At 38.2% G+C, this 12,580-nt stretch overlaps 1 protein-coding gene across 6 annotated transcripts in view; it reads left to right on the top strand.

The window, feature by feature from the left end:
• The window catches only part of prkag2a (protein kinase, AMP-activated, gamma 2 non-catalytic subunit a), a 104,645-nt gene extending 96,300 nt beyond the window's left edge, over positions 1 to 8,345 (top strand). For 5 of the 6 annotated variants that reach the window (XM_049463247.1, XM_049463252.1, XM_049463258.1 and 2 more), the window contains 5 exons: positions 1,174 to 1,339; positions 1,494 to 1,531; positions 2,273 to 2,419; positions 2,940 to 3,033; positions 6,896 to 8,345. In XM_049463247.1, coding sequence (XP_049319204.1) covers positions 1,174 to 1,339; positions 1,494 to 1,531; positions 2,273 to 2,419; positions 2,940 to 3,033; positions 6,896 to 6,993 — 543 coding nt within the window. In that variant the 3' untranslated portion in view covers positions 6,994 to 8,345. Of the gene's footprint in view, positions 1 to 1,173; positions 1,340 to 1,493; positions 1,532 to 2,272; positions 2,420 to 2,939; positions 3,115 to 6,895 lie in introns of all 6 variants that reach the window. The other variant, XR_007423950.1, reaches the window with a different exon arrangement.
• The last annotated feature ends 4,235 nt before the right edge of the window (positions 8,346 to 12,580 follow it).

Genomic DNA, 12,580 nt, shown 5'->3' with positions numbered 1-12,580 from the left:
GATATATTTTTGCTGATTTTATTGAGATGTGTTCATTAATTGTTTCATCCCAAATTAAGTGTAATAAACAGGTTGTGAGGACGTGCATTCAGTGACGAGAGCAGACCACTTTCGGATAAGTGAAAGTATCTTCTAACTGTAAGAAGAGTTGGTGAAAGTAGAACATGGAGAAGCAGGGGTGAAGAGAGGATAGTGAGGGCGCTGGAGAATGAGGCCAGTCTCAGGCTCTGAAACACTTGTCCCTAAATAACTCCGCTAGGGATTAGTGTAATCTGCCTGATTGCTCTCTCCATCTTTACACACTTCTCATCTTTAGGTTTTGTGATGAAAGGAGGGGTGGTATAATAAGACTGTCAAGGGATAGGATTTTCCAGATTGTACTTGGTCAAATCGTGTTACTGGTCTTCCTTATAAAAGGTTTCAAGAGGATGCTACATAATATTAATTTTGTCAATTTAATTTTGTTATGGCGTTTTGCATCATGATGTACAATATACTTTTTATTTTGCGGATATCATCAGTATTTACTTAACTCTGACCAAGTCCAGTGTCTTGTTTATTCAGATTAATTACACAGGGCTTTTTGAATAAAAAAATACTGTTCTAAGAATGGAAGTGCTTAAATTAGTACGTAGTATTAAAATATTAGCTTGTCAAAATATCGCCATAAAATGTTTTGTGAAAGTCTTTAAAGATTCTGATTTAATATTTTTTTTATCATATCAACCCCCCCTGCATAATAGTTACACAAATAAGCCACTGTTTTACAAAAATATAATTGCTCCTTTTATGTGCCCTTTGACTTACTGTACATATAAATTTTTTTTTTCTATAGCGTTTTTACAGATAAAAACAGGTCCACACCTCTTATGAGCAGCATAATTTAACAGATTTAATATCCATGACCTAGCACCTCAGAGATGCCAATTATTGTGGTGACACAGTGGCAAGGAAAAACTCCTTGGAGAAACCTTGGAGGGAACCAAGACTGAGAGGAACTCATCCTACTCGGGTCGACCCACTCAGTACAAGAAATATCTGTGCAACACTGGTGCCACCTAGCCTTGGAACTGGCACTGCACTTCATATACATTCTTTTGGGGGCAGGTTACACTCCTGCTGCTTGCATCCATTTTTTAAAATTGTCTTTTTTTTTTTATATGCGTTGCTTAGGTGTGTGAGATGCCAAAGCCTGCCTTTATGAAGCAGACCCTAGAGGAGCTGGGCATCGGGACATACAGCAACATCGCCTTCATTCACCCTGACACGCCTATCATCAAAGCCTTGAGCATCTTTGTGGAGAGGAGGGTGTCTGCTTTGCCTGTAGTGGACGAGTCCGGTAAGGACACAGGGCCATAAGAAGGCATTCATGTTTAGTAGTTAGCAGTCAGTAGTCCTAATAAATGTTCTTAAAAGGCTTTTAAAACTTAATTTTGTATTGAGAGATGCTGCAATATTAAAATATAGTCAATCTATTTGTGTGTGCTTCACAGGAAAAGTTGTGGATATTTATTCCAAGTTTGATGTCATTGTAAGTACCCTTCTTCAACAAATTTAATATCCACAAACTACTAGCCGCAGACAGAGAACTCTACAGCCGGGGATTTTATGTTCTCTATTGCTGGGTTTCTGGACATAGTGGCGTTGGGGACACAAAACGGACATTTTAGCAAGGGAAGCAATACACCAGGAACTCACTTGGAACTATGTTCCGATTACGGATGCCTACCATCTAGTCGAAGTTCACTGTAGAAGAAAATTGCAAGATGAACCGTCCTGCAATCCACAAAATAAACTGTATTAAATAATCCCCAGTCATTAATATTAAATGCAATATGGACTTCCTTAATAGACAAGATCAGACAATCATGACTAGGTGCGGAATTGGACATACTGCTCTTACCCACCGCCACCTCCTGGTTGCTGAACAGACTGTGAACAATTCTGTGATGCTCCTCAAGCTATTAAACATATCTTAGTAGAGCGCCCTGCACTTTTAACTAACATAAATAACTTTTATTGGGTTACAAATATGAAAGAACTGTTTGAAGTGATTCCACCAGCTAAAGTACTTAATTTGCTGGAAGTCCTTCATATGAAAACACTGATTTAAGTCTGTGATGCTCAAGTCATGAACATTGTCGATGCCATAAAATAGCCAACATGTTGCTGATATGGCACAAAACCCAAACAAACAAACAAACAGATTTAATCCATGAATAACTGTTGTATATGTTGTATAGCTTAACATTTTATATCTGTATCTCTGTAGAATCTTGCTGCTGAAAAGACCTACAATAACCTGGACATTAGTGTCACGCAGGCTCTCATGCATCGCTCCCAGTATTTTGAGGGTGTGATGAAGTGCAACAGACTGGAGACTCTAGAGACTATAGTGGACAGGATAGTCAAAGCTGAGGTAAGCCACATATACCAACACACACAGTGTTGTATGGAATAAGTAAAGCTACAGTGTATATTTATGTAGAGTACAAAGGGGCAAAAATTGGTACACTGAGAATTTTCTGATTGACTGACCTTTTTTCTTTACTTGTTAAATAGTTCTTGCCTCACAATTTTACTGATGCTCTCAAACACATTATGAGGCATGAAATTCAAGTAATTGACTCTTTGACAAGGCACGGCTGTTAACTGAACGCCATTTATAATAATTCCCTATGTTTTCTTCATAGTTTGGATTACTTTAGTATTATTATACAATGCAGAAAAACTTTCAAATAATACAATTTAAGGTGTGTCCAGACTTTTGACTGGTACTGTAATGAAGATTTTGTGCCTATTCTTTTTAAGGATTTTATCTGTGTCAGTGTTGTAATTATGTAATTGGTTATAGAAATGTTATAGGAAAAAGAGATTTTCTGAAGTGTTTTTTTTTTTTTTCTTTCTTTCTTTTTTTCGGCATGTCCTCTATCTCACAGGTGCACAGACTGGTGGTGGTGGACGAGAACGCCTGCATCGTGGGCATCGTGTCCCTGTCGGACATCCTGCAGGCTCTGGTCCTCACTCCAGCAGGTATAGACGCTCTGCATTGCTAAAGCTCCTCTCTGTTCCCGGACCACCCTGCCCTCCCACTCCCTCCCCACCCACACACAGGTACCAACCTTCTGCCACACGACTTGCCAGGCTTGGAGTCACTGCACGACCTTCACTACACGCACCCTGTTGCTGTGTGTGTGCATGTGTGAGGGTTCAACAAGGGGGTTTTAAATCACCAGAACTGCACTGACACTGACTTGGTGTGGTTTGGTTTTGTGAGTAGGGCTGCACAATATATTGCTTGGTCTTTGCAATATTGATATTGCAGAGGACTGCCATTTAACCACCCATAAATGTTACAGCTATTTATTTGCATTATGGTATTTTGGAGCATATCGTGCAGCCCTGTTTGCGTGTGAGCTCTACTAAAATTGATTAATCAAACAGTCTGGGAATCTGTTCACATGTAAAAAGTACAAGTATGTGAGTGGATGTATGCATACAGGTGTCTGTGTTTGTGGTTGTGGGCTGTTTCAGCACACAAAATGATGGTGATTAATGAGCTGACTTCGCCTGACCATTTCTCCAGACTTGACACACAGCTCCTCCCTTGCAGAGGTGTTTATCCTGATGGATGGTGTTGTCTCTCCTGTCTGCTCTGTATTCCAGCAGGACAGACTGCACCACTTTAAAAGTCATACACACCACAGTTTTCAGAAAACAAATACTACGGTTTTGAGCATTGAAAACAATAAAATCCTCACAGAGATGTGCATTGGTAAAATAAGGATGTGGGATTATCACAACCCCATCTCATCCTCAACTCCCCAACTTATCTGAAAAGTATTGGTTTGCTCAACCAGCAGAGACGGGTCCACAGCACAGCTCAATACTGGGGGCTTTAGACATGGTGCCGGTTGATTCATGTTTATCCACTCCATAGTAATTTTTTATTGGCAATACTTCTCTACAAAAGCTACACAAGCTGTGTATGCACAGTTGCACATCCTTGTCAGCAGTGGGTTCAAATTAAAGTAGCTAGAAAACTGTATGACATACATAGTGTATTGTCCACCTCAACCAACTACAGCAGTGCAATCCTGTTTTCACATTAATGCTAGGGATGTGTCTCTAAATGAATCATGTGATCTAAACTAGGGGCAGATCATGTATTCTTCAAAAGATCGGATTTGGGTGGATAAGATCCGGATCACTGATTTATCGAAAAAGTAACGTTATGTTGTTACTTTACGAGTTCACTATAGAATTGATAATGCTCACACTATCGTGTTGATTAAGGCTCTCAGTGCTCTCTCTGACACAGACACACACACACATACACACTTCCTCTTTAAAAAAAAAAAGCAATATATTTAGCTACTAATTGTTCTCTATTAAAGCTCCTACTTAAACTCAGGAACTCAGCAACGGATGAACTCATTAAAATATTCAAATTTTATAAGCATAAAAAATACAGTAAAAAAGTGGAGTCTAAATCTAGTCTGCCAGGCCTAAACACTGCACTGCCAAAGTATCAGCTCGGGATTCAGTATCTGCAGATACTCAAAATGTGATTAGGACACTCCTAATTAGTGCAAAAATAACAGGATAAAAATGCAGTTATTTTAAACTTTTAAGCTCTAGAATATATTGAGTTTGTTCCAACAAAAAAAGTAAAAGTGTATCCAAACCAAAAACAGCTAATATTCGCCAAAATACTGTCAATTTAAAATACAATAGGTTGTATTCCTTAGTAGTCTAGTTGCTACACTAGAGCGAACATATACTGAATGCCTTCACTCACCTATATGCCCTTGCACAAGGCTAGGCATGTTACCAAATGCAACATGATAACTCTGAATACAAATTAGCAAGTGCTATGAATTTTAAACAGCAGCTGTGTTCCTGTCAGTGCTGAAAATGGTATGCATGGATCAGAGGCTTCTGTACAGCTGCTTAGAACTTCAGGAGAACTTGCATGAACTGGCTGTGTGTTTAAATTAGACATGCAAATTCGGAACATGTGACTCTTCACTTATCTGAGGTATAGTGTGTTCTTATGAGTTCAATGCAAGATTGACCTGCCAAAATGAACTTTCAGGAACAAGTTAAAAGTCATAAAAGTAAATGAATGTAGGTGTAAAAAAAGAAAGTTTGTTTGTTTATGGGATGGGCTTTGCCCTTCATTAACCATTCGATCAGAAAAAAAAAGCCTGGATAGATATACAAGCAGCCCCTGTGGTGTGAAAGAGGCATCAGGACAGCATGACCTTTAATTATTTGAACAGTTGAATTAGCATGTAACCCACTGCAGCAACTTATTAGTTTGCAAGGGGTCAATCAGGGTTAAAACTGGAGTCGGTAAAAAAAAGCATCATTATGTACTTCTTCACCTGCCATGGATTTATCAACTGCTATACACTGACATGCGAAAAAGTCATGGTATCATGTCTCTAATCTTTTGCCATCGCCCATGAAACCTAAAGAGAATGGCACTAACCTGCCAGATATAGGTCAATTTTTCCAGTCACTTGTCTGTTGGCATGGACAGTTCTTGCTAGACATTGCACTTTCCATTATGGATTAAAATGCCTGCTATGATGCAGGTCTGGTACCCACAATATGCTGTGGACTGAAGAATGTTAAATGTGCCTGCACAACACAATGCAGACATTCAATGTGTTGTTAATCCATCTAAGTCACTCACTATCAGGACTCGCTCAAACCCCAATAATTCATGTTGCTTTGCTTTCAGCACAATGGCCAGTGTTTAACCTTGCTTACAAGATAACACCTCACAGCGTATACAGGTGTAGACATTCCTAAGGTGTATCACTTCACGATCATCTTGCGTACTTCCATTTTTTGACTTTTGGTATGCTAGTGTATACTGTGAAACAGCAAGTAAGGTAAAACTGATTATTTACCATCAGATGCACAGCTGGCAGTAATACTTTTTGTATTTGGGTGAATTTACAGCTGCTGAGAGTGTAGATAGTTTATACAGATAGTAGTTGGGACACTGGTTAAACAGCCTTAATCCTACACTGGCTGCTTTCCAAAATAGTTTGAATTAAAGTTTTACGAATGTCAAGGATGTTTCTTCTTCTTGAGGGTTTTTATGTGGCCTGTCTCTACCAAATATATAGCATATTAGATGTTGTTATATTAAAACTTATATTGTATTTCCATCTTTGGCCACAAGATGGCACAACTGTCAGCCATCTGTCTCTCTTTCTTTTTCTTGCTTTTTGTCTCCCGCCCTGTCCTTGCTGTATCTATCACTTGCTCTCACCTCCTCTCACTTGTACACTTTGTCTTTCTCTTTTTCCCTTCTCTTGCTCACTCATTCACTCTCTCTTGCACTTTTTCGTCTTTGCATGTGTTTCTCTCTCTTGCCTCTGTGTCGCTTGCCTCTTTTTCTTTCTCTCCCTCTCTTACGTGTTTTCTTTCTCCCTCAATTTCCTGCTCTCCTTTCTTGTGGTTTCTCACATGCTCACTTTACCTCAATTTGGCTCTTCTTTTGTGTTCTCTTGCTCTAGTGGTCTTTTGTTTCTAGTGACCCCTTTCTCTCCACTTTGCTCACTCACACTCTCTTGATCTTCTCTCGCTTGCTCACTGTTTCCCTTGCTTTCTTGCAGTTGATCTTATTTGCTTTCTCTCCAAATCTTCTCTAATTACAACTTATTAATGATTACACAAGTATGTACTGTTAAAGACCAAAAAGGGGTTTACAATGACATTATAAATTTCTCTCTCTCACATACTGAAGTGTTACAGCAGTTTTTAAATATTTCTCTTTCTCTCTCTCTCTCTCTCTCTCTCTCTCTCTCTCTCTCTCTCTCTCTCTCTCTCTCTCTCACACACACACAAACATTCCTTCTCTTCCTCTCTGTAGGTCTGAAAAGGAAGGAGAATAAGGCGGAGCTGCAAGCGGAAGTGGAAGCGGAAGCCGAAGTGGAAGCAGAGGCTGAGCCAGAGCCAGAGGCTGAATGATGCAGGTTGAGGCTCCTGAGTGTCATGCTGCTTGTTGAGGTTTCTGGAGGTGGGTGTGAAGCTGAAGTGGACTGCTGAGGGCTGCCTGAGGGTGGCGAGGGGCATCGGGGTATAAACTGTAATGCTGCTGAAAGACAGACGGACAGACAGTCAGTCTACAGGGGCGACAAGGTGGACCAACAGGGATTTCTCCAAACCTTTTTAGTCTCTATTAAACCGTGTTACTGCAAGCGCACTACCATCACCTTTCACCACACACAAAAACATCGCCATCTGGTGTTTGTTCTGTGTTTTACATGCATCACTAGACAGACTGCAGACTGTACCATCACTTTTAGAGGGAAAATACTGTTGAAAGTGGAAGGGCATTTTTCCAAAGCAACATTTCTCTATGTCCACATTCTTTGTGTAGAAAGAAGCTTTGGCTTTTGGCTTTGCTTGCACTTGGTAATGACATTTTTTATGTCCCTTTGATGTCTTCTGCAGTATGTATTTTTTATCGTCCCCTAAAATAATATCCCTGAATGAAATCACCTCCCTCTATCTGTCAATGGTGCCTTCTTTCCACCAGTTGTCGCCCGTTATTGATGGCCAGGAGGACGCGAGAGTGGTGAATGTGCAAATGTATCAAACGCGAATATGAGAGTATCTGAAAACCAAAATTAATTTTGTGTTTTGGATATGTCACTGATTTTATTCATTTGATTAAGTAAAAGTTTTCCTTCTTTAGGAAGGTTCTTTATTATTTGTATAAGTTGTTGTTTTTATTTCTTAAATGATGCTGTAAACATAGATTCAGAGGTTTATTTATTCATACTTTAATAAAAAGTTTTGTTTTAATTTTGAGAGTAATAGCTTGAGTGGAATGGAAAGAAAACATTCTGCCCCTATGCATCAACATGACGTTCTGATGACTTGACGATGACGTTCAATGCAATTCAAAATTCAGCCGCTGCCTACAAGCCCTCATTTCTTCTCTCCAGTTAAAGCGGAGGCATGCAACGAAACCTCTCATTAACTCTGTATCGATCGTACTGTACATAGGAAGAGCTACATGAGGCGTCTCCAAGTGCCAGAGAAAGGTCTATTTTTCAATGTATGTATTCAATGTATGAATCATGATGTTTGTAATCTTACAGATTTGGGTTCTTTTTGGTCCTTTCATCTTTACCGTGTCTGTGTTTGTCAGTAAAGGTCACTGATGAAGGCGTTTTTGTCAGCCGAACAATTGCACATCACTGGCATGAAGATGACACTACAGTGGTTTGACATTGTGTTTTCGTTTTATTTTTTGTTTTTCATTTTGCAGTTTGGAAAACAAAAATAATAAATCATGCTACTGAGTCTTTGTATGATTTGTCTGTTCTGCTTCTTATTCAGTGGACTAGATTATTAAAATGACACTCAGATCATTTTAATAAATGGGTGAATTAATGTTACAACATGCAAAAAACAATGCAAAAAATGTGTTGCATTAATAAAGGTGAATTGGTGAAGGTGGTTTTTAAGGGGAATTTATGATGGACCCTGCTATCCCACAATGCAATGCGAAGTGGAAAGGGAGGAGCTAATCATAACTGGAACAATTTCAGAAAAGAAATGGCAGATTACTTTAGTACACTAATATTTGATATAATAACCTGCTAAGCCTACTCTATTTAGATTAATGTATAGTATGAAACTTATATTATTAGTGTTTAGTGCACAATTAGAACGCAGCCTAAAATACCAGCCATAACAAAGTAGCAATGTTTCACAAGTAAAAAAAACTGCCAAAATTAATTATGATGCGTTTTTCATAGCTGTTCTTATTTCTGTAACATTTGAAACATTTCACAAATGAAAAGTAAAATAAAAAAGTTTTCCAAGTCCCAAACTACATGCAATACAAAAACACAGACACGATGGGTTTTAAAAAAAGAGCAATACTTATCAGACACATGACCTGTGACCTTGTGCCTGCAACTGTAGTACACCAGTACCAATATCTTGCTTTCTAGCACTCTCTATCCTGTATCTATCTGCATGTTTCAATTTCAGAAAATGCAACAGTTTACTTCCCTAAACTGCAAGCACTCCCACTAAACTGGTGCTCTCTCACAGCATTATAAGGAGGTCATATGCGGTATGCATTTGCATCTGCTGCTGACTTTGGCTGGAAGAGGCTCAAAACCTAAGAGTGCTGGGCTGTAATATAATCATCTTGCCCATAGACCATAATGGACCAATATGTTCACTGATAAAAATGGTTATGCAGTTATATTTTAATGTGAATGTTATGCTGTTAATAATTTTTTGTAGAAACAATTTAAAGCTAGCAATCATTTGAAATGGTGCAAAGGCATTGTGAGAAAATATTTTCATTCTTGCATTTTATTGTAACACTTTGTATTGAATATTATTTGTAACCTGAATATAATAAAATTTAACCTTAAATAAAGGTTTAATTTATATAAATAAAACTGCTGGACTGGTAGAAAAGGAGCTCATCAATAATGCAGCAACAAGTAGGCTGCGCCTAGTAATTGTGTATCTATTTAGTTTATCTATTGAGTTTCTGGAGTTCTGTTGTGTCTTTAATTAGATTAGTTGAAATAACTGTTTGACTGACTGTCTATTAATTGCAACTCATCAGATCAGATTTGTATGTCCATATTTCGCAAACAAATCCACTTGCATGGGTCTTTATAGCAATGGCATAAGTGTCAATAATTTTGTTGGCAAACTTTTTTTTTGTTTTTGTTTTTCTGCACTTCTGTCCCTCTAGATTCAACATGATATCAGTTTTGTCACATTGTCAGTGACATGATAGACACGTGAGTGATCCGATTTGAGTGGCCGGAGTGTCCAGACTGAGACACTTCTTTATCGCAATTTAAACTACCTCCAAATGTGGTTTGTTGCAGTGACTATTTTGTTGAACGAGGGATTTTTTTTTTTTTTTATGAAAATGTAATTGGCAGCAACAGTATGGATTTTTCTATAAAACAAGACTGAGCACAATCCAAAAAATTGTCACCATGATAATAAAACAAAAAACAGACCAGGTTGACTTGAAAATATCTAGAATTTACCAAAGTATTTACAGCAGTCTTTGCAATAGATGTGCTGTTTGTTAGCATTGAAGTTTACCCCATTGTTTTAGTTTGAAAGAGTTTGATTAATATCTTGGGGAAATAAAACTTGTAATATTTTTATGATCCCATGTTCAGTCTTCAGATAGTATTGCTTCATCAAATAATGTTGCTGGAAGCAACCACCAAATGATTTCATGTCATTTGCATCATGCTAATTGGGGTCCATTGGATTTCACTTCTTGTGTGCAACAGCTTCAACACACACTTCAGTATTCGGTCCAGTGCACGACTACAGAATCCATGCGTGAAGTTCTTATTGGGCAAATAGGGATGAATGTAGAGGACTGCTTCATATCAAGTATTTAACAGTCAGTGTAAAAATGCTGTTTTGCAAGCATTTTAAGCAATCCTTGCCTAAATCCGACGGTATTTAGGCAACACCCTGCCATGTAGTAATCTTATTATCTTTAGTCCAGAGAGCTCCACTATCCAGCACATAAAACATGACATGATTTGGTTACACATTTTAGGTTAAACTGAACGTCTACTCCCTGAATGCATCTTAAGTATCAACATTTTTATCTGGATAAAACATAAAACAAATTAATGTAAACAGTATAGCCACCAGGACATACAGTATAAGTGCATATTAAAAAATATTTCTTTGAGAAGTTATTTTATTTCAGTAATTCAGTTCAAAATGTGAAACTCGTTTATTATATGAATGTATTACACAGAGTAATTGTAATTGTCCTGCTGGAAAATGAAATCGGCATCTCCATAAAAGTTGTCAGCAGAGGGAAGCATGAAGTGCTGTAAGATTTGTAAGGTGCTGCAAGGTTTAAAGAGCCGTGTCATCTGCTGGTGTTGGTCCACTGTGTTGTATTCAAAAATCCTTGCAGTGTTTTCCCAGAAAATCTTACAGCACTTCATGCTTCCCTCTGCTTTTATGCGGATTTCATTTTCTAGCAGGAATTGACACACTGCCAAAAGTACTAATTTGATACACTGTAAATCTGATCACTCAAACCACTTCAGGTGGTGATCTGTGACACATGCAAAATGCCATAGCAGTTTAAACGCATATGTCTCTTTAACAACCAAAACTTTCCACATTATAATCAAACACTGGTAATAACTACCAGACAAAGAGAAAATAAGAATGTTCCTCCTCACACAGCATTTTTTTACTAAGCTAGAGGTGCATTAGACTAACCATTGTATATGAATGTGGTTAGAATCTTATCAGGATACAATCCAGATTGTAGTCACATGAAGTCAGCAGCTGAGAACAGAGTCTTAGTATCGCTGCTGAGTTGAAAACAGTCTACTGAACAAAAAATATTGTGTGCATAACCAAATTCAGATGCAACATACAGTCTGCTGGTCAAGAGCTGCTTAACCAACTAGCTTACCAGTACGTGTTTTGCTTGAATGAGCAGTTTTTTAATCATGTCAAACACCTGGATATATCCTCTGAAACCAGCTACCAGCCAAAACTGGTCTTGAACTGGATTTTTACCAGTAATAAATCTGTACATCCCTCTCATTTGATGGGAGTATTATTCACTTCACCTGTAAGTGGTTTTAATGGTATGGTTGATTGATGTATAAGAGGCATATTTACAGTATGTTTTTTGGCTGTACACTATATGCAATGCTTCCCATGTTCAGCTTAAGCATCTGTCAGTGTACTACCTTAGTAATAAAACACACTCTTAATGTTAAATTAACATATCTCAAACAGATATTGTGACTAATAACATATAGCAAATAGGGCTACTTTTAATTCCTGTATAAAGCAGCTAAATAGAACAGCTGTCTTGCATGACCCTTGGATTTGTTTGGTTGCCTTTTACTTCTATGATCCACACGTTCAGCAGATGTTTATGGAGCCTTGTGTCCGATATGTTAGTAACCTGATAGCACTGGAATTCCATCTGTTCAACCCATAAATAAAAAAAAGACTGGGCCACTATTCAGTGTTTGGTCAATGGTGCCCTCAGTGACACAGAACTCCAAGTTACAGAGCTGTTTAATAGGAATGACAATAGGATTGTAGTAAGAGAGGCCTAGTCTTTACATAGAGAAGTTTACAAATATCTGGACACACATGTTGATTCTTTAAATTAAAAATAAATGGGTACATTTAAAAAATATTCACTTTGTGGAATATTCCTTGCCATTTTAGTCCATGTGTACAGTGAACTAAATGGGGATATGGGTATGTAAATTGGTCATTAAGTGTGAACACAAGGAACAGCTTTCGAAGGCATACACCTGTATAATTTGTTAGGTGTCATTTTGTAAGTGAGGCTGAACACTAGTCGATGGGAATTATATGTATAAGCAAGGTCTTGTAGTGGGTGCCAGATGGAGGGAACTGTGCAGGTGTTTAATGTTCCTCAATCTATTGCAGAGAACCTCACCTGGTCCCTCAACACCAGCTCCATAACCAAGAAAGCCCAGCAGCGCCTCTACTTCCTGCAGAGACTGAGGAAAGCACATCT

This window comes from Astyanax mexicanus, chromosome 1 (genome assembly GCF_023375975.1).
Source record: "Astyanax mexicanus isolate ESR-SI-001 chromosome 1, AstMex3_surface, whole genome shotgun sequence".
Lineage (NCBI taxonomy): Eukaryota > Metazoa > Chordata > Actinopteri > Characiformes > Acestrorhamphidae > Astyanax > Astyanax mexicanus.
Note: the sequence above shows the minus strand (reverse complement) of the source record. Positions and strands in the feature narration are given on the sequence as shown.